The 23,001-nt window shown below is 47.4% G+C and overlaps 1 protein-coding gene across 1 annotated transcript in view; it reads left to right on the plus strand.

Moving 5' to 3' along the window:
- Positions 1 to 23,001, plus strand: part of LOC135549044 (electrogenic aspartate/glutamate antiporter SLC25A13, mitochondrial-like) — a 95,994-nt gene that overhangs the window by 63,705 nt on the left and 9,288 nt on the right. Inside the window, exons 11-15 of the mRNA XM_064979114.1 lie at positions 1,506 to 1,664; positions 4,627 to 4,679; positions 4,962 to 5,042; positions 11,787 to 11,927; positions 17,100 to 17,238. Coding sequence (XP_064835186.1) covers positions 1,506 to 1,664; positions 4,627 to 4,679; positions 4,962 to 5,042; positions 11,787 to 11,927; positions 17,100 to 17,238 — 573 coding nt within the window. The remainder of the gene's footprint in view (positions 1 to 1,505; positions 1,665 to 4,626; positions 4,680 to 4,961; positions 5,043 to 11,786; positions 11,928 to 17,099; positions 17,239 to 23,001) is intronic.

A 23,001-nucleotide genomic window follows, 5' to 3' on the forward strand; every position in this document is an offset into this window, starting at 1 on the left:
AAGAGGTAGTGTCCCCCCCCCCTACAGGAGACAGGCTAGTAAGAGGTAGTGTCCCACCCCCCCTACAGGAGACAGGCTAGTAAGAGGTAGTGTGTGTGTCCCCTACAGGAGACAGGTTAGTAAGAGGTAGTGTGTGTGTCCCCTACAGGAGACAGGCTAGTAAGAGGTTTTGTCCCCCCTACAGGAGACAGGCTAGTAAGAGGTAGTGTCCCCCCTACAGGAGACAGGCTAGTAAGAGGTAGTGTCCCCCCCCCCCTACAGGAGACAGGCTAGTAAGAGGTAGTGTGTGTGTCCCCTACAGGAGACAGGTTAGTAAGAGGTAGTGTGTGTGTCCCCTACAGGAGACAGGCTAGTAAGAGGTATTGTCCCCCCCCTACAGGAGACAGGCTAGTAAGAGGTATTGTCCCCCCTACAGGAGACAGGCTAGTAGGTAGTGTGTGTGTCCCCTACAGGAGACAGGCTAGTAAGAGGTATTGTCCCCCCCCCTACAGGAGACAGACTAGTAAGAGGTATTGTCCCCCCCCCCCTACAGGAGACAGGCTAGTAAGAGGTAGTGTCCCCCCCCCCTACAGGAGACAGGCTAGTAAGAGGTATTGTCCCCCCCCTACAGGAGACAGGCTAGTAAGAGGTAGTGTCCCCCCCCCTACAGGAGACAGGCTAGTAAGAGGTATTGTCCCCCCCCCCTACAGGAGACAGGCTAGTAAGAGGTAGTGTGTGTGTCCCCTACAGGAGACAGGTTAGTAAGAGGTAGTGTGTGTGTCCCCTACAGGAGACAGGCTAGTAAGAGGTAGTGACCCCTTATGTCTGGTGTGCACTACACAACTTTCAAAATCCTAACATCACTGGGCCTCTCACATTAAATGACCCATCTTTCCTCTAGTTTTTTGTCCTGCCAACGTAGTGATGCGCACACTAAATTATGTGATACAGATGGGGGTCACCCACTACAAGATGATGTGATTAGATTGTTAACGTAGCTAGAACGAGCTGTGGCTCAAAGCAGCCTCATAAATCCTTTCAAATATCTGGCCAACATTTTGAATTGAATAACATTGCTTGTGAACTACAGAGCTGTAGCGATTTGACACTTTGGCTTTGGTTAAAGGCAAGTACAAGCACATGGCGAGCTCTCATTGGCGAGCTCTCATTGGCTATTGCTGATCACCATTCTCAAAACTTGTCGTTACACATCTCACACTACAAGAGCATTGTAGATTTTGTGCCAATAAAATCAAACATATTAGAAAATATCGGGACTTCTGGGACTGCTCAAACTGGATCGGTAGCCCTCAGAATGTGTCACATTAAACGAGCGTCAGTGAAGGCCTCGCGCCCCGAGCAATGACATGGGGATCTGTCTCCGATCTCAATAATGTGTCTTTGACAGCTAATTCAGGGCCAAAATCGTGTAGTGTACGCCCGGCTTTATAACGAGCTAAAAATGAATTTATAACGTCCCCCCTCCCCTACTTCCTTCATATCATTTATGTCATATGTTTTTCCAGCTGTGGGAGCCACAGCAGTGTACCCCATAGACCTAGTGAAGACCAGGATGCAGAACCAGAGGACCACAGGCTCCCTGGTGGAAGAGCTCATGTACAAGAACAGCTTGGACTGTTTCAAGAAGGTGCTGCGTTATGAAGGCTTCTTCGGCCTCTATAGAGGTCAGTACCAGACGAGATGTGTCCCAAATGGCACCCTATTCCCTACATAGTACTCTGCTTTTGGCCTGAGTAGTTCACTATATAGGTATATAGCGACAGGCTAATGGGTAGAGGGAGGTACAGATTTAGGGTCAGTTTACCTTCCTCTAATCCCAACTTTAACTGTAACCTGGAACAACACAAATCTGACCATAGATTAGCGTCTAGCTGTGACTTCATATCACTCCATCACAACAACAGATGGGGTTTACAGGTTTGGGAGAGGAGAGAGGACGGGGAGAGGTGGGCGGGTTTGAGTTCACCTTCCCTCTGACCTGACTTCTTTGAAGTGATTAAAGGTAGTCTCGGGAGTTTTTGGGAGGACAATGCACGGCCACATACCAGCAGAGCTCTGTCACAATGGTAGAGTGTGACTGCCCCTGCCAGACTTCAACTGGCATTCATTTAATAAGTACCTGCACTCAGGGAGCGGGGGGTGGTTCTCAAACAACACACACTATATCGGAATTCTCAGGATTATGATTGACAGGCGAGTTCTCCCGTGAGGGTTCTACGAGGAAGTGGGAAGTCTTAGTGTCTGTCACAGGACACCAAGCCTTTAGAGAGGTCTCTGACATTATAGACACAGTCAGACAGACGTGGCTCCGCCGCACAGGTACAGACATCAGTAGTGAGTTCCAAATGGCATCCTATTCTCTTTATAGTGCACCACTTTTGACCAGGGCCCATAGGACCCATGGTAGTGCACTATGAATAGAGGGCCATATGGAACACATCCCTTGTGACAAAAAACATCCAACGGTGCAGATCAATTTGAATGGCTGTCTGGAGTCTGGAGATATGGTACATTACAATCTGAAAACACACTGAACTATACAATCTGAAAACACACTGAACTTTACAATCTGAAAACACACTGAACTTTACAATCTGAAAACACACTGAACTTTACAATCTGAAAACACACTGAACTATACAATCTGAAAACATACTGAACTATACAATCTGAAAACACACTGAACTATACAATCTGAAAACACACTGAACTATACAATCTGAAAACACACTGAACTATACAATCTGAAAACACACTGAACTATACAATCTGAAAACACACTGAACTATACAATCTGAAAACACACTGAACTATACAATGTGAAAACACACTGAACTATACAATCTGAAAACACACTGAACTTTACAATCTGAAAACACACTGAACTATACAATCTGAAAACACACTGAACTTTACAATCTGAAAACACACTGAACTATACAATCTAAAACACACTGAACTATACAATCTGAAAACACACTGAACTATACAATCTGAAAACACACTGAACTATACAATCTGAAAACACACTGAACTATACAATCTGAAAACACACTGAACTATACAATCTGAAAACACACTGAACTATACAATCTGAAAACACACTGAACTATACAATCTGAAAACACACTGAACTATACAATCTGAAAACACACTGAACTATACAATCTGAAAACACACTGAACTATACAATCTGAAAACACACTGAACTATACAATGTGAAAACACACTGAACTATACAATCTGAAAACACACTGAACTATACAATCTGAAAACACACTGAACTATACAATCTGAAAACACACTGAACTATACAATCTGAAAACACACTGAACTATACAATCTGAAAACACACTGAACTTTACAATCTGAAAACACACTGAACTATACAATCTGAAAACACACTGAACTATACAATCTGAAAACACACTGATCTATACAATCTGAAAACACACTGAACTATACAATCTGAAAACACACTGAACTTTACAATCTGAAAACACACTGAACTATACAATCTGAAAACACACTGAACTATACAATCTGAAAACACACTGAACTATACAATCTGAAAACACACTGAACTATACAATCTGAAAACACACTGAACTATACAATCTGAAAACACACTGAACATTAAAAGAGAAATTCCAAAATAAACTTTCTGAAATTCTCTTGAAACTCACACATTTCATTCACAATTCCCTCATTAACATTGATCTACTGTGTAGTAATGCTGGTTATGTTATATTAGCCACTGAGGAGAGTGTCATAAGCCAACTTTATCTAATGTAATGAAGCTGAGCATTTTCCCTCTCCTCCTGTTCCCCTTACTGAATGAGCTGTGCATTAGAATGGAACACACACACACTGCAAACACTAGGATGATGTCACGGTCTCTAGACAGGAACCCTTGCGTAAACAACACAGCAGCATGAGAAAACAATAAGCGTCTCTGTGAGTCGCTATGCGTAAACTGTGAGTCGCTATGCGCCATTTAATAAAAAAATGACTTGTGTGTGGTTCTCTGCCTGAGCCCTTCCACAAAAACAACTAACACTCCTGTTTCTGTTTGTGAGTCCCAGCCCAGATGAAGATAATCATATGTTTGTGCTCCTGTGTCTGTTTCTGACTCTGTGTGGCCTGTTTTGGGCCCTGCGTTCACTACTCCCCTTCACACCCTCCACTATTAACTTTGTTTGTTACTTTAGGGACGGGGGGAGGGAGGAAGACGGGGGGTAGTAGTAAAGAGGGGGGTCCATCCATTGCACTCAAATCAGATTATTTTGTTTATTTTTATCCGGGTGGAAGTCTTTGCGTTGTAATTGAGGGCTGTGTAAACTTTGGTTCGTGTTTTCTGTTTTTTTTTCTATTCTGGGAAGGAGCTACTAGGTGATGTTTCTTTCACTTTGTTCGTCTGTTACCCTGATGCCCCCACACCACATCAATAGTGTTCATTAGTGTCTGGGGATCAGGCAGAATTGGATTCATCAGGGTATGTGTTTAATGTGGAGGGTGTGTGTGTGTGTGTGTGTGTGTGTGTGTGTGTGTGTGTATGTGTGTGTGTGTGTGTATTGTACTTCCTTGGCCCTTCTCTTTTCTAATCATGTTGTGTCCTAATGATAGGTCTGGTACCACAGCTACTGGGCGTGGCCCCGGAGAAAGCCATAAAGCTGACAGTAAGTGCCTTGTTTTTCCACATGGAGACCAGTCAGGCCCCAGTTTCAGGCCCCAGTTTCAGGCCCCAGTCACCACGGAGCCCCTCACTGGGCCCTAGTTTAACATTTACCTCTAGTTTTAGTTTAATGTACAGTACAGATTTTATGTGTGCACTCACACACGCACGCACTCACACACTCACTCACACACACATGCAGGCACAGACATACATACACATACACACAGTGTGTGTGTCTGACCGTCTCTCTGTGTGTGTCTAATGTTTAGTGTTCTCGCCACAGGTCAATGACTTTATCAGAGGGAAGACCAGACAGAAGGATGGATCAATCCCTGTACCTGCTGAGATCCTGGCTGGTGCATGTGTGAGTATCATCTCACTGATCAGCCTCCATCCACATAGAAGCTAACTAGACAGGCACGTTTTACCTGTTGCAGGTTTAGGCCCACTGGAGGATGACATTCACGTCTTGCACCACCAACTGACCTGAGATCAGGTGTTTCTAAACTGGACGACACACAGACGGAGACAGACAGGGCTGTTACCTGAGAGACTTCCCCCCCACCTCGACCCCACTACCCCCACCCTGTGTTTGATCAGTGAGCTGTCACCCCCCCACCCCATCCCTTTAGTTCTACCTGACCCTATAGCACCCCCCCCACCCCCCACCCCATCCCTTTAGTTCTACCTGACCCTATAGCACCCCCCCCCCCAACCAATGAATAGAGGCCTTTCACCAGGGAGCTGTTTGATGCTGATCACTAAAGCAGAATATTTAGGGTACACAAGTCATTATGTGTACCCACATACTTGCCATGTGCATGCAAGCGACTACAACTCAATTAAGGTTATGAATGAATGTTTTGAGGAGGTTTATTTGGAGAGATTTTGAAATGAGAGACGATTGGATGGAAATTGTGTGTCGCAAATAAAACATAAAAAGCACAGCTAATTTTTTAAATCTTGAGTGTCGGAAAAAAGGTTGTTCTATACATGCTGTACGTTCAGGCCAGAGTAGAGGGACGTAGTGTATGTGGACTGGAATGAGGACGGATGGATTTTTCCTCTTTATCACTGTGAGCTGATCTGACAGTTCCTTTCATCCTGTCCCTGCTTCTGGTGTGAGTGCTGGATAGTCCTCTCCTGTTATCACTCACTCACACACCCCAGCACACACGCACACACACACACACACACACACACACACACACACACACACACACACACACACACACACACACACACACACACACACACACACACACACACACACACACACACACACACACACACACACACACACACACACACACACACACCCTGTTTAGTGGACTTCAGCCACATCACATGAAGTCTGTTTATATGATTTGGAAACTGTGAAAGTGTTGGTTTGGGCTTCGGCAACAGTCCCAGATCAGTAGTCTGACAGGACAGAAGAGAAAGAGCCTGAAGAGAGGAGGGAGGGAGGGAGGGAGGGAGGGAGGGAGGGAGGGAGGGAGGGAGGGAGGGAGGGAGAGAGGAGAGAGGAGAGAGTGAGAGCGAGTGGCGGTGGTATAAATAACGTTTTAACAAATCTTTTACTGTTCAATAGGACTGGTGAGGATCTAGACATTTTCTTATCCTCTCCTCTTCTCTTCTCTTTTCTCTCTTCTTCTCCTCTCTTCTCCTCGTCTTTTCTCTCCTCTTCTTCTCGCTTCTCTTCTACTCTCTTCTCCTCTCCTTTCTTCTCTCTCTCCTCTCTGTTCCTCTCTTCTCATCTTTTCTCCTTTCTTCTCTTCTCTCCTCTCTCATCTCTTCTCCTCTCTTCTCCTCCTCTCTTCTCTCCCCTCTTCTCATCTCTTCTCCTCTCTTCTCTCCTCTCTTCTCCTCTCCTCTAATCCTTTCCTATCTCTTATCTTCTGTTCTTTCCATTCACCTCCTTCTCTTCACCCCCCTTTCCCCTTTCCTCGCCTTTTTTCTATGATCCTCTCAACACTTCCGATCTGTCGACTGCCCTTCCTTCCTTCCTTCCTTCCTTCCTTCCTTCCTTCCTTCCTTCCTTCCTTCCTTCCTTCCTTCCTTCCTTCCTTCCTTCCTTCCTTCCTTCCTTCCTTCCTTCCTTCCTTCCTTCCCTCTCCCCCCCCTTCCCTCTTTTCTCCCTGCTCACAATATTCTCCTTTCCTCCCCTCGTCCCTCTCTTCTCCTCTCTCTCCTCCTTCCTCTCTCTCCTCTCTTCTCCTCTTTCCCCACTCATGTCATCTCCCTTCCCCTCGTCCCTCTCTTCTCCGCTCTCCTCCTTCCTTCCTCTCACTCCTCTCTTCTCCTCTCTCTCCTCCTTCCTCTCTCCCCTCTCTTCTCCTCTTTTCCCACTCATGTCATCTCCCTTCCCCTCGCCCCTCTCTTCTCCTCTCTCTCCTCCTTCCCCTCGTCCCTCTCTTCTCCTCTCTCTCCTCATTCCTCTCTCCCCTCTCTTCTCCTCTTTCACCCACTCATGTCATCTCCCTTCCCCTCGCCCCTCTTTCTCCTCCTTCCCCTCGTCCCTCTCTTCTCTTCTCCTCTCTCTCCTCCTTCCCCTCGTCACTCTCTTCTCCTCTCTCTCCTCCTTCCTCTCTCCCCTCTCTTCTCCTCTTTCCCCACTCATGTCATCTCCCTTCCCCTCGTCGCTCTCTTCTCCTCTCTCTCCTCCTTCCCCTCGTCCCTCTCTCCTCTCTCTCCTCTCTTCTCCTCTTTCCCCACTCATGTCATCTCCCTCCCCCTCGTCCCTCTCTTCTCCTCTTTCTCTTCCTTCCGCTCGTCCCTATCTTCTCCTCTCTCTCCTCATTCCTCTCTCCCCTCTCTTCTCCTCTTTCCCCACTCATGTCATCTCCCTTCCCCTCGCCCCTCCCTCTCCTCCTTCCCCTCGTCCCTATCTTCTCCTCTCTCTCCTCCTTCCTCTCTCTCCTCTCTTCATCTCTCTTCTCCTCTCTCTCCTCTCTTCTCCTCTTTCCCCACTCATGTCCTCTCCCTTCCCCTCGTCCCTCTCTTCTCTTCTCTCTCCTCCTTCCCCTCGTCCCTCTCTTCTCCTCTCTCTCCTCATTCCTCTCTCCCCTCTCTTCTCCTCTTTCCCCACTCATGTCATCTCCCTTCCCCTCGTCCCTCTCTTCTCCTCTCTCTCCTCCTTCCTCTCTCCATCTTTTTATCCACCTCATTGTAGCCTCAGAATATAATTAAGCTCAGTGATGGTTGCCAGATCTTAATGATTATTTGGTAAGAAAGGCATGCTCCGTTGACTGAGACGCTGCTGGCTGGCTGGATGCCTATCAGGCGGTCGTTGGCCCTCATTTGAGGTCTTGGTTACTCAAAATACACACTGGGCCAATGTCAAGAGCAGAGAAAGCAACAGGAGGAAGGGAGAGAGAGAGAGAGTGAGAGAGAGAGAGAGAGAGAGAGATGATCTATTTCACTTGCTTTGGCAATGTATACATATGTTTCCCATGCCAATAAAGCCCCTTAAATTGAAATTGAGAGAGAGAAAGAGGGAGAGAGAAAGGGAATACAGTGTTGCTTTGTTAGTTTTCACTGTAGCAATTATTCAGTGTAAATCTATTCAGTTAGGTTGTTAGGTTTGTAATGGATTGTTATTCGGCTCCGTTTCGAGTGCTAAAAACATTTATCACAACGTTTAACACTCACATGAGAACATAAACACACACACACACACACACACACACACACACACACACACACACACATAAATGCATGCTATCTTGTGTAATCCCCATTTGAGCAATCTCTTGGCACCTATGAAAGTGTGAGTGATTATTAATGGAGGGTGGCTACTGTTTGCTAACTTGCGCTAAGCTATTGTATGCCTTTGAAAAGTAAACTGTTAGCTGTTAGCCCCAGGGTGTGTGTGTGTGTGTGTGTGTGTGTGTGTGTGTGTGTGTGTGTGTGTGTGTGTGTGTGTGTGTGTGTGTGTGTGTGTGTGTGTGTGTGTGTGTGTGTGTGTGTGTGTGTGTGTGTGTGTGTGTGTGTGTGTGTGTGTGTGTGTGTGTGTGTGTGTGTGCGTGTTGGTATGTGTGCGTGCGTATACATGCCCACGTGTGTGTGTGTGTGTGTGGAGTTGCTGTCAACTCTGCCGTCTAGTCCCCTCATCTCTCAGTGCTGGAGCGTGTCTGAGGTGCTGACTCTCAAAACTCCTAAGGGGATCACCTTGCCTTGTAATTACCTGGAAATTATCAGAGCGCCACCGACTGTGTCACTCTGTAATCAAATCTCTCTCTCTCTGTGACTCTCACTCTCTCGCCCTCTTTGTCTGTCTCCCTCTCCCCCTTTCTCTCTCCCCGCTCTCTCTCTCTCTCTCTCTCTCCCTCTCTCTCTCTCTCTCTCTCTCTCTCTCTCTCTCTCTCTCTATCTCTTCCTTTCACTCCCATTCTCTCTCTCGCTCTCTCCATCTATCTTTTTCTCCCTTTCTCTCTCTCTCTGTTTCTGTCAATTCAATTTAATTCAAGGGCTTTATTGGCATGGGAAAAATATGTTAACATTGTCAAAGCAAGTGAGGTAGATAATATACAAAAGTGAAATAAACAATAAAAATTAACAGTAAACATTACACTCACAAAAGTTCCAAAAGAATAAAGACATTTCAAATGTCGTATTATGTATATATACAGTGTTGTAACGATGTGCAAATGGTTAAAGTACAAAAGGGAAAATAAATAAGCAGAAATATGGGTTGTATTTACAATGGTGTTTGTTCTTCAATGGTTGAGCTTCTCTGTCTCTCTCTCTCCCTATCACTCCCTTTCTCCCACCTCCCCCTGACAGATGTGTCTGTTCTTCTGTCTGTCAGTCCTAATTGTGCAGTGGTTTCTCTAACCTGTCTTGTTGTTTTCTGTCCTTTTAATATTAAAAAATCCCCCAATTAGTGTCCAATTGATGTGAGTGAGATCATTGGCTGCTGAAGTGGCCCTAATTCCAGTTCATCATCTCCGTGTCCAGTGGACCTGTAATAAATGCATTGCTATTAGAGGGCCGCTGTAATCAACTATGAAACATCATTTTCCACAGGAAGAAATAGTTATACCATTGTAGCTGTGAGACGTTAGAATTAAGAATCGGCCTCCTGCTATTCACTGCCCTCATTAAGGGCTGGAAGGGAAGTGTGGGTCGGTTCTGCTCCACTCTATTTAAAGTTCTGGAAGGGAAGTGTGGGTCAGTTCTGCTCCACTCTATTTAAAGTTCTGGAAGGGAAGTGTGGGTCAGTTCTGCTCCACTCTATTTAAAGTTTTAATACCTTCAATGAGACGATTATGATCTCTTCCTCGAAATATGGAAATGCTTACTTACGAATTCTAGGGAGGCTGTTAAAAAACGCACAGGGTTGCAGATTCAGATTGGGGCACTCATTTGATGGCTTTCCCGTAAGATAGACGACACACAATTCAACATTCATATTCCACAGCAATGAGGGCGGAGAAAGATCAACAACAAACAGTACAGGCCCTTTTTAATGGCGGGGAAGGGCTCCATGGAAACTGATTTCTATCTAATTGCACTGTGCCGCTTTCTGTGCAGCCACAGTATCCAGGGGCAACTAGGAAGAGAGAAAGACCGGGAGAGAGAGACAGAGAGAGCGAGGCAGAGGCCGAGAGAGAGTTCCAGGATGGTTGCCACCTTCCCGGCTAACTACGTCCCGGCTCTCCCTCTCCGTGCCGAGATGCAGTTAGCTGTAAACACAGTTTTAAATGCCGCTGCTGCACCACACACACAACTCTAGATACCGTAGCTGTAGCATAAGAAACAGGCCGCCTGAAAGCTCTCTGAGAGGAACCTGTCTGGGCCTGTGATCTCCGGCACCAAGTACAAGGTTGGAGCGTTGTTAAGACAGAACCCCTCAGGCAGGGTAGAACTGAATAAGGACTGTTTAGAGACTAGAGACAGACCTAGCAGCCGGTCTACAGTGAACATCTATCACTGACAGACCTGGGAGCCTGTCTACAGTGAACATCTATCACTGACAGACCTAGCAGCCTGTCTACAGTGAACATCTGCCACTGACAGACCTAGCAGCCTGTCTACAGTGAACATCTATCACTGACAGACCTAGCAGCCTGTCTACAGTGAACATCTGTCACTGACAGACCTGGGAGCCTGTCTACAGTGAACATCTATCACTGACAGACCTGGGAGCCTGTCTACAGTGAACATCTGTCACTGACAGACCTAGCAGCCTGTCTACAGTGAACATCTATCACTGACAGACCTGGGAGCCTGTCTACAGTGAACATCTATCACTGACAGACCTAGCAGCTGGTCTACAGTGAACATCTATCACTGACAGACCTGGGAGCCTGTCTACAGTGAACATCTATCACTGACAGACCTAGCAGCCTGTCTACAGTGAACATCTATCACTGACAGACCTGGGAGCCTGTCTACAGTGAACATCTATCACTGACAGACCTGGCAGCCTGTCTACAGTGAACATCTGTCACTGACAGACCTAGCAGCCTGTCTACAGTGAACATCTATCACTGACAGACCTGGGAGCCTGTCTACAGTGAACATCTGTCACTGACAGACCTAGCAGCCTGTCTACAGTGAACATCTATCACTGACAGACCTGGCAGCCTGTCTACAGTGAACATCTATCACTGACAGACCTGGGAGCCTGTCTACAGTGAACATCTATCACTGACAGACCTGGCAGCCTGTCTACAGTGAACATCTATCACTGACAGACCTGGGAGCCTGTCTACAGTGAACATCTATCACTGACAGACCTAGCAGCCTGTCTACAGTGAACATCTATCACTGACAGACCTGGGAGCCTGTCTACAGTGAACATCTATCACTGACAGACCTGGCAGCCTGTCTACAGTGAACATCTGTCACTGACAGACCTAGCAGCCTGTCTACAGTGAACACTTACAGCCCATTGTGTGTGCGATACTATTGGCAAAAAGATTAATAAAACACTTATCTAATACTGTAAATCCTTTCCCCACTGTGTGTGTGTGTGTGTGTGTGTGTGTGTGTGTGTGTGTGTGTGTGTGTGTGTGTGTGTGTGTGTGTGTGTGTGTGTGTGTGTGTGTGTGTGTGTGTGTGTGTGTGTGTGTGTGTGTGTGTGTGTGTGTGTGTCGTTCAGGCGGGTGGATCTCAGGTGATCTTTACCAACCCTCTGGAGATCGTGAAGATCCGCCTGCAGGTGGCTGGAGAGATCACCACCGGCCCCCGCGTCAGCGCCATATCTGTCATCAAGGACTTGGGCTTCTTTGGCCTCTATAAGGTAGATCCTTCTGTACACCTAGAACTGAATTCAAAGACAGGGACAATTAGGACACAGCTGTACTTAACCCCTCAGGTACAATAGCAGCTGAATCAGGTAGAGATTGCTAGTGAGGGCCTATGAGGGACTGTGAACTGTAGGGCCCCCCAGGGCCAGGTAGCAGGGAGCATTGCTGTGATTGAGATATAAACAACGTAAGCTAACTTTGTAACAATGGCCAGGGTAATAATGGACTGAATACCATTGACTCAGGTAGGTAGAGGGGCTCTGCATTTTGGACGGGGATTTCAGATCTGGCAGGTGCTATTATTGGCTTTATTTTAGAACTACGGTGGGTCATTCTCATTATGGAGAGGTTGGTTTTTAGAAGGGCACCGATAACCAGTGTCATTGATTCATGAAGCATTTTAGAGAGTTCTGATTTAGTCTTTTATCTCTCATTAAAGCTGTGGGTGTTAAAACTTCTTTGGGTTTGATTTAAATGACAGCTCAAGGTCACTTCATCCAGAGCCTGCAGATTCTAACCCTTTCTCTTTTCTTAGCAAAGTTTCAGTTCTATGTCTTCCCAGGTTCGTCCCATGTTAGTTTTTTGTGTTTGTCAATCAGTGTGTGTGTGTGTGTGTGTGTGTGTGTGTGTGTGTGTGTGTGTGTGTGTGTGTGTGTGTGTGTGTGTGCGTGTGTGTGTGTGTGTGTGTGTGTGTGTGTGTGTGTGTGTGTGAGAGAGAGAGAGAGAGAGAGAGTGCTGAACCTGATGCCTCCACTTGTATGTGTTTGTCTGTGTGTGTGTGCGCATGTGTGTGTCTGTGTGTGTGTGTGTGTCTGTGTATGCGAGTGTCTACAGTATGTCTGCTCCGTCGTATGTATGAGAATGCTGAATCCGGTATGACGGTAGTGGTGCCTCCCCTGTCTCCCTCTGTGTCTCCTGTCCTCCTGCTGAGACAATGTGCATTGAGAGAGAAGCAGGAGGGCCGGGAGGGCCCAGACAGGCTCCAGCCTGTGAGTCCCAGACGGGTTGGCTCCTCAGGGCTGTGCCCAGGCACAGAGCACCCTTTGTCAGGCTAATTACCCTGCCCCTCAGCCTCTCTTTCTGCCTCTCCCTGCTACCTACCTCCGCTCTGCTGCTGGAGGAACTGACTGACTGACTGACTGGCTGGCTGAAGCGCTAGTGCCACCACTGTTCACAGTGAGAACTCCAACTATGATCCTATCACATGTATGGTATTGCTGTGTCTGCAGTTGCACTATTTATCAAGACAAACCTATTCACTCATATAAACACATACTTGTATGTACTCCAGTACTCACAGTACTCACAGTCAATCATACTTTATGCACCATGCACAATCCCTCTTTCAAAGCCATAAACAGAAGGAGACACACATATTATGTCAGCCTACAAGAGGGTAGGCAATCCGCCTCAGGGCGATTTTTAACAGAGCACATGGTTGGGGGCCGGAAAAATTTGAATAATTTGTAAATTTACCATAACTACCCCCTAAAATGATTATATTGGAAAATAACAATAATTGCATACTTTGATTACACTGAGACACGACAACATTTCTTGTTTTATTCTCTCCTTTTAAATTCCTAAATTAATCTAATTTTTTGCTGAATTTCTGTTGATTTTTTTTGACCAAAAAATGAAAATCCTGTTATTATAATTTCTTCACTAAAAAACTTTGGTGGGCCAAAGAAAATCACTTACAGGCTAGTTGTGACCCTCGTGCTGCCTGTTGTGACCCCTGGCCTACACCTCCATGTATTTAAACAGGTCAGTCTCACTTCCATGTATTTAAACAGGTCAGTCTCACTTCCATGTATTTAAACAGGTCAGTCTCACCTCCATGTATTTAAACAGGTCAGTCTCACCTCCATGTATATAAACAGGTCAGTCTCACCTCCATGTATATAAACAGGTCAGTCTCACCTCCATGTATTTAAACAGGTCAGTCTCACCTCCATGTATTTAAACAGGTCAGTCTCACCTCCATGTATATAAACAGGTCAGTCTCACCTCCATGTATATAAACAGGTCAGTCTCACCTCCATGTATTTAAACAGGTCAGTCTCACCTCCATGTATTTAAACAGGTCAGTCTCACCTCCATGTATTTAAACAGGTCAGTCTCACTTCCATGTATTTAAACAGGTCAGTCTCACCTCCATGTATTTAAACAGGTCAGTCTCACCTCCATGTATTTAAACAGGTCAGTCTCACCTCCATGTATTTAAACAGGTCAGTCTCACCTCCATGTATTTAAACAGGTCAGTCTCACCTCCATGTATTTAAACAGGTCAGTCTCACCTCCATGTATATAAACAGGTCAGTCTCACCTCCATGTATATAAACAGGTCAGTCTCACCTCCATGTATTTAAACAGGTCAGTCTCACCTCCATGTATATAAACAGGTCAGTCTCACCTCCATGTATTTAAACAGGTCAGTCTCACCTCCATGTATATAAACAGGTCAGTCTCACCTCCATGTATATAAACAGGTCAGTCTCACCTCCATGTATATAAACAGGTCAGTCTCACCTCCATGTATTTAAACAGGTCAGTCTCACCTCCATGTATTTAAACAGGTCAGTCTCACCCTCATGTATTTAAACAGGTCAGTCTCACCTCCATGTATTTAAACAGGTCAGTCTCACCTCCATGTATTTAAACAGGTCAGTCTCACCTCCATGTATTTAAACAGGTCAGTCTCACCTCCATGTATTTAAACAGGTCAGTCTCACCTCCATGTATTTAAACAGGTCAGTCTCACCTCCATGTATTTAAACAGGTCAGTCTCACCTCCATGTATTTAAACAGGTCAGTCTCACCCTCATGTATTTAAACAGGTCAGTCTCACCTCCATGTATTTAAACAGGTCAGTCTCACCCTCATGTATTTAAACAGGTCAGTCTCACTTCCATGTATTTATACAGGTCAGTCTCACCTCCATGTATTTAAACAGGTCAGTCTCACCTCCATGTATATAAACAGGTCAGTCTCACCTCCATGTATTTAAACAGGTCAGTCTCACCTCCATGTATTTAAACAAGTCAGTCTCACCTCCATGTATTTAAACAGGTCAGTCTCACCCTCATGTATTTAAACAGGTCAGTCTCACCTCCATGTATTTAAACAGGTCAGTCTCACCTCCATGTATTTAAACAGGTCAGTCTCACCTCCATGTATATAAACAGGTCAGTCTCACTTCCATGTATTTATACAGGTCAGTCTCACCTCCATGTATTTAAACAGGTCAGTCTCACCTCCATGTATATAAACAGGTCAGTCTCACCTCCATGTATTTAAACAGGTCAGTCTCACCTCCATGTATTTAAACAAGTCAGTCTCACCTCCATGTATATAAACATGTCAGTCTCACCTCCATGTATTTAAACAGGTCAGTCTCACCTCCATGTATTTAAACAAGTCAGTCTCACCTCCATGTATATAAACATGTCAGTCTCACCTCCATGTATTTAAACAAGTCAGTCTCACCTCCATGTATATAAACAGGTCAGTCTCACCTCCATGTATTTAAACAGGTCAGTCTCACCTCCATGTATATAAACAGGTCAGTCTCACCTCCATGTATTTAAACAGGTCAGTCTCACCTCCATGTATTTAAACAGGTCAGTCTCACCTCCATGTATTTAAACAGGTCAGTCTCACCCTCATGTATTTAAACAGGTCAGTCTCACCTCCATGTATTTAAACAGGTCAGTCTCACCTCCATGTATTTAAACAGGTCAGTCTCACCTCCATGTATTTAAACAGGTCAGTCTCACCTCCATGTATTTAAACAGGTCAGTCTCACCTCCATGTATTTAAACAGGTCAGTCTCACCTCCATGTATTTAAACAGGTCAGTCTCACCTCCATGTATTTAAACAGTACTAGGCCTGTACTACCGTACTGTCTGTGTGTATTTTGTGAACCAGGGCCTCGGCGATACTATTGGCAACTTTTTGGCGCGCATTCTGGCATGGCAGCCCTGACGGGGAGGGGAGGGCAGGGCAGTCCAGGGCAGGGCAGGGCAGGGTAGGGTAGGGTAGGACAGGGCAGGCAGGGAAGGGCAGGCTGGACAGGGCAGGCAGGACAGGGCAGGCAGGGTAGGGGATGGCAGGCATGTTAGGGGATGGCAGGCAGGACAGGGCAGGCAGGGTAGGGCATGGCAGGCAGGACAGGGTAGGGGATGGTAGACAGGGCAGGCAGGGGATGGCAGTCAGGACAGGGCAGGCAGGGGATGGCAGGCAGGATAGGACAGGGCAGGGGATGGCATGCAGGACAGGGCAGGCAGGGTAGGGGATGGCAGGCAGGACAGGACAGGGCAGGGGATGGCAGGCAGGACAGGGCAGGCAGGGTAGGGGATGGCAGGCAGGACAGGACAGGACAGGGCAGGGCAGGGGATGGCAGGCAGGACAGGGCAGGCAGGGTAGGGGATGGCAGGCAGGCAGGACAGGACAGGGAGGGGAGAAAGAAGCAAAGCACTTGAGGAAAGATGAGATACCATACAGTAAGGTATCTGTGTACGCTGTGGATGAGTGGTAGGATTAACCCCAGCAGTTAAATTAAGCCTGTTTTTATAGGATAACTTTTCCTGGTCCCAAATGGCAGCCAATTCCCTGTATAGTGCCAATAGGGTGCCATTTGGGATTCAACCTTGGCTTTTAACTGCTCTGTTGAAGGGAGGGCCGTCGTTTTCTCTTCCCCTTCCCCAACCTCACCTGGATGGCAGCCAAGGAGGGGAATAAGATGAAACGTAATCTGGTTAAAGATATGGCTTTCTTTACGGTGATGTACAGAGGCAATCTTCCTCCTCTTTCCCTGATCTCTCGTCTTTCACTCTCCACTCTCTCCCTCTCTCTCTCCCTATTCTCTCTCTATCTCTCTTCCTATCCCTCTCCCTCCCTCCCTCTCTCTCTATCCCTCTCCCTCCCTCTCTCTTTATCCCTCGTTCTCCCTCTCTCTATCCATATCCCTCTCCCTCCCTCCCTCCCTCCCTCCCTCCCTCCCTCCCTCCCTCCCTCCCTCCCTCCCTCCCTCCCTCCCTCCCTCCCTCCCTCCCTCCCTCCCTCCCTCCCTCCCTTCTTGTTTCTCTGTCCTCCCCATCTCTCAACCCCTCCCCTCTTTCCTCACCTATTGGTCTCTTCTTTCTCGCTACACCATCCACAGGGAGCCAAAGCCTGTTTCCTGCGAGACATCCCCTTCTCAGCCATCTACTTCCCCTGCTATGCTCACGTCAAGACCTACATGAGTGATGAGGATGGGAGGATCGGACCGGGCAAGCTGCTGTTTTCAGGGGCCATAGCAGGTAAGATACCATGCAACACTGTGGCTCAGAACCTCGTTCTTACACTCTAAGAACCTTAAAGTGTTCTTTGGTTGTCCTCATAGAACACTTTTTAGTTGCAGGTAGAAGTCTTTTAGTTCCAGGTAGAAACAGTTCTACCTTTTGGAACCCTTTTTTCTAAGTTATTTTTTCTCTCTCTGGTTTATTTTCTGTCTCTCTCAGTCTCTCCCTTTCTCTCTCCCTTTCTCTTTCTCTCTCTCTCTCTCTCTCTCTCTCCCTCTCTTTCTCTCTCTCTGTCTCTGTCCATCTCGCTCTCTCTCAGCCTATATGATAAAGAAACTGTATACATTATACACACATCCAACCATATTGGTCATTGATGATCAGAAGATGATGATTCAGATAAAAATACAATACTGTTAAAATGTTGTCACTAGCACAAGCTTAATAAGGAACCATTCTTGAGGAAGCAGAAAACCAAGCGTGGGCATTCCTGGTGGGTGGTGAGCCACCACATGGAACCCGGCCTCAGACCCAAGACCCCAGCTCCATACCTCTAACCTCCTTCCCTCCTAGCCTCTATCCCTCTATCCTTGCCCCTCCCCACCCCTCCTTTCCTCCATTCCCCAGTCTCCACCCCTTTCTTTCCTCCATCCATCCCTCCATTCTCCATTCCTCTATCCCACCCTCCATTCTCCATTCCTCTATCCCACCTTCCATCCATCCCTCCATTCTCCATTCCTCTATCCCACCCTCCATCCATCCCTCCATTCTCCATTCCTCTATCCTACCCTCCATCCATCCCTCCATTCTCCATTCCTCTATCCCACCCTCCATCCATCCCTCCATTCTCCATTCCTCTATCCCACCCTCCATCCATCCCTGCATTCTCCATTCCTCTATCCCACCCTCCATCCATCCCTCCATTCTCCATTCCTCTATCCCACCCTCCATCCATCCCTCCATTCTCCATTCCTCTATCCCACCCTCCACCCATCCCTCCATTCTCCATTCCTCTATACCACCCTCCATCCATCCCTCCATTCTCCATTCCTCTATCCCACCCTCTATCCATCCCTGCATTCTCCATTCCCCATTCCTCTATCCCTCCCTCCCTCCTTCCATCCCTCCATTCCCATTCCTCTATCCCTCCCTCCCTCCTTCCCTCCTTCCATTCCCATTCCTCTATCCCTCCCTCCCTCCCTCCTTCCATCCCTCCATTCTCCATTCCTCTATCCCACCCTCCATCCATCCCTCCATTCTCCATTCCTCTATCCCACCCTCCATCCATCCCTCCATTCTCCATTCCTCTATCCCACCCTCCATCCATCCCTCCATTCTCCATTCCTCTATCCCACCCTCTATCCATCCCTCCATTCTCCATTCCCCATTCCTCTATCCCTCCCTCCCTCCTTCCATCCCTCCATTCCCATTCCTCTATCCCTCCCTCCCTCCTTCCCTCCTTCCATTCCCATTCCTCTATCCCTCCCTCCCTCCCTCCTTCCATCCCTCCATTCTCCATTCCTCTATCCCACCCTCCATCCATCCCTCCATTCTCCATTCCTCTATCCCACCCTCCATCCATCCCTCCATTCTCCATTCCTCTATCCCACCCTCCATCCATCCCTCCATTCTCCATTCCTCTATCCCACCCTCTATCCATCCCTCCATTCCCCATTCCTCTATCCCTCCCTCCCTCCTTCCATCCCTCCATTCCCATTCCTCTATCCCTCCCTCCCTCCTTCCATCCCTCCATTCCCATTCCTCTATCCCTCCCTCCCTCCTTCCATCCCTCCATTCCCATTCCTCTATCCCTCCCTCCCTCCTTCCATCCCTCCATTCCCAATCCTCTATCCCTCCCTCCCTCCTTCCATCCCTCCATTCCCATTCCTCTATCCCTCCCTCCCTCCTTCCATCCCTCCATTCCCATTCCTCTATCCCTCCCTCCCTCCTTCCATCCCTCCATTCCCATTCCTCTATCCCTCCCTCCCTCCTTCCATCCCTCCATTCCCATTCCTCTATCCCTCCCTCCCTCCTTCCATCCCTCCATTCCCAATCCTCTATCCCTCCCTCCCTCCTTCCATCCCTCCATTCCCATTCCTCTATCCCTCCCTCCCTCCTTCCATCCCTCCATTCCCATTCCTCTATCCCTCCCTCCCTCCTTCCATCCCTCCATTCCCATTCCTCTATCCCTCCCTCCCTCCTTCCATCCCTCCATTCCCAATCCTCTATCCCTCCCTCCCTCCCTCCTTCCATCCCTCCATTCCCATTCCTCTATCCCTCCCTCCCTCCTTCCATCCCTCCATTCCCATTCCTCTATCCCTCCCTCCCTCCTTCCCTCCCTCCATTCCCATTCCTCTATCCCTCCCTCCCTCCTTCCATCCCTCCATTCCCATTCCTCTATCCCTCCCTCCCTCCTTCCATCCCTCCATTCCCAATCCTCTATCCCTCCCTCCCTCCTTCCATCCCTCCATTCCCAATCCTCTATCCCTCCCTCCCTCCTTCCATCCCTCCATTCCCATTCCTCTATCCCTCCCTCCCTCCTTCCATCCCTCCATTCCCATTCCTCTATCCCTCCCTCCCTCCTTCCATCCCTCCATTCCCATTCCTCTATCCCCCCCAGCCTCCCGGCTCCAGGCCTAAGACCCCAGTAGCCACCGGCGACCGCAGGCTCCATCGTGGTCGTCCCTAATTAGAGTGCTCAGCGATTGGCTGGAGGTTGGGGTTTGGAGCTAAGCGCTGAGTGAACAGACAGAGCCCAGAGAGACCAACCGCCTGCCTGCCAACAGAGTTTCGATAGGATGGGAGACTATCCTGTGCTAACATATAGGAACTGGCAGCCTGAGCTCTGTCCCAACTGCCACCCTGTTCCCTATATAGTGCCCTACTTTTGACCATGGCCAGTAGTACTTTTGGCATTTTGGTCAAAAGTAGTGCACTATATAGGGAATAGGGTGCCTGTTGAGAGGCAGCCTGTGTGTTAGGCGTGTTAAGAGTAAAGGCGCTGAGGGAGGATGAGGAGCTGTGTAACCCTAACCCTAACACATCAACCCATCAACAGATGTCACAATATTGGCAACCCGGAGGAAAGACAGTTTTGATCCACAGTCTTCCAGGTCTCTGTCTCCTCTTCCTGCTTATAACTATGATCTGGAGCGAGTCTGTAGGTTGAATATTTTTATTTGAGTGGGTTTATCTTAAAGAAAACAGCGTATAAGAAGGCGAGTGCAGAAGCCAAGCCAGGGTGGTTTGGAACGTCAAAAGAAAAGGGTTAATATTTATTTTGAATCGTGAGGGATATGTCGGTCAGTGCTGTAGTTCTGCTCTTCAGCGCTGAGTGAGTACATGGAAAAGTCATATAAATCTAAAAAGACATTCCTACTCCCAATCTCCCCCTTCCTTTTATTTTGGCAATTACCTCGAACGGGTCCGGGAGCTAGTTTAGAAACCTGAAATGCAGTTTATGATTTTTCATTTGCTCATAGTATTTATCAATCCTTTCTATATTTACCAACGGATTAAGCTTTTTTAGCAATTAACGCTTTTTTTGTCGGCTCAGGAAATGTAACTACACACTCAGTTTGGGCTGCATTATATAGACCCCCTGATCCCAGAACACACTGCGGAGCTGGTCATCTCCCAGTTCCTCCTCCTGCTCTCTCTCTGGCTGTAGAGGAATAGACTTTCTGAGGTAGCTTTGAGAGGGAGATTTAAGACTGTGTTCCTGTGTTTTGAGGTGCTTCTCTGAGTCTCCTTAGCACTTTGAATGTGCTGTGAAACCAGTTGAGTTCTCCTCTCCCTCCTCCCTTCTCTCTTTCCCTCCCCTCCTCCCCTTTCTTATACACTCATCCCCCCCTTCACTACCCTCCCCTCCTCCCCTTTCTTCTACACTCCTCTCCCCTTCACTACACTCCTCTCCTCCCCCTTCCTCTCCACTCCTCTCCCCTCCTGTCCTCCCCTCTCCCCTCCTCTCTTCTCCCCCCCTCCTCTCCCCTCCTCTCCCTTCCTCTCCCCTCCTCTCCCCCCCTCCTCTCCTCTCCCCTCCTCCCCCCTTCACTACCCTCCTCTCCTTCCTCTCCCCTCCTCTGCTCTCCCCTCCTCTTCTCTCCCCTCCCCCTCCTCTCCTCTCCTCCCCCTCCTCTCCTCACCTCTCCCCTCCTCTCCTCCCCCTCCTCTCCTCTCCCCTCCCCTCCTCCCCCTTCACTACCCTCCTCTCCTTCCTCTCCCCTCCTCTGCTCTCCCCTCCTCTTCTCTCCCCTCCCCCCTCCTCTCCTCCCCCCTCCTCTCCTCTCCTCTCCTGTCCTCTCATCTCCCACCCTCTCATGTGAAGGATATCAGTGCAGGTGGTCTTTCCAGTTCTGTCACATTTGCAGTGAGCGAGTTGATCAGTGGTTGAATTGAATGGCTCGTTTAGTTTGAAGACGTGTAGCCTGTGTGACTAGCTGGTGAAGAGGCCGGTGATGGTAATGACTGTGCGTGGCGGTCAAAAGCAGCCATTGATGATTGATGCCATTCATGGTTGAAGAGGCTGGAGAGGGCTGCCCGCATGGGGCCCCCAGTCACCAGTCACTGGCACGTGGGACGCTTTTGTGTGTCCATCTCATTACCTCGTATTGTCTGCCCATTGCAGGAGAAAACCATGAACATTACATAGCAGAGGCAATGGAGTTTTCTAATGTATTTTTCTGATCGTACACAACTTTCTGTGGGAAGGATCAAGAGAGTAGTTTTACATATGACTGGTCCTCATTCAGATGACCAAAGGCTCAAATGAAAGTAGGATATGATGATGTTTTGAAATACGTACAAACGTAGACAAGAGGAGTGAGATAAAAATGTCATTGAGAGTTCCAGTTTGTTTATTGGTCATACACATGATGTACACTACCCTTCAAAAGTTTGGGGTCACTTAGAAATGTCCTTGTTTTCGAAAGAAAAGCATATTTTTTGTCCATTACAATAACATCAAATTGATCAGAAATACAGTGTAGACATTGTTAATGTTGTAAATGACTATTGTAGCTGGAAACGGCTGATTTTTAATGGAATATCTACATAGGCATACAGAGACCCATTATCAGCAACCATCATTCCTGTGTTCCAATGGCACGTTGTGTTAGCTAATCCAAGTTTAGCATTTTTATCATAAAAGGCTAATTGATCATTTGAAAACCCTTTTGCTATTATGTTAGCGCAGCTGTAAAAAGTTGTGCTTATTAAAGAGGCAATAAAACTGGCCTTCTTCAGATCAGTTGAGTATCTGAAGCATCAGCATTTGTAGGTTCAATTACAGGCTCAAAATGTCCAGAAACAAAGGACTTTCTTCTGGAACTCGTCAGTCTATTCTTGTTCTGAGAAATGAAGGCTATTCCATGTGAGAAATTGCCAAGAAACTGAAGCTCTTGTACGACACTGTGTACTACTCCCTTCGCAGAACAGCGCAAACTGGCTCTAACCAGAATAGAAAGAGGAGAGGGAGGCCTCAGTGAACAACTGAGCAAGAGGACAAGTACATTAGAGTGTCTAGTTTGAGAAACAGATACCTCACAAGTCCTCAACTGGCAACTTCATTAAATAGTACCCGGAAAACACCAGTCTCCACGTCAACAGTGAGGAGGCGACTCTGCGATGCTGGCCTTCTAGGCAGAGTTAGCCTAGTGGTTAGAGCATTGGACTAGTAACCGAAAGGTTGCAAGTTCAAATCCCCGAGCTGACAAGGTACAAAATCTGTTGTTCTGCCCTTGAACAGGCAGTTAACCCACTGTTCCTCGGCTGTCATTGAAA

This window comes from Oncorhynchus masou, chromosome 12, assembly GCF_036934945.1.
Source record: "Oncorhynchus masou masou isolate Uvic2021 chromosome 12, UVic_Omas_1.1, whole genome shotgun sequence".
In the NCBI taxonomy this organism is placed as follows: domain Eukaryota; kingdom Metazoa; phylum Chordata; class Actinopteri; order Salmoniformes; family Salmonidae; genus Oncorhynchus; species Oncorhynchus masou.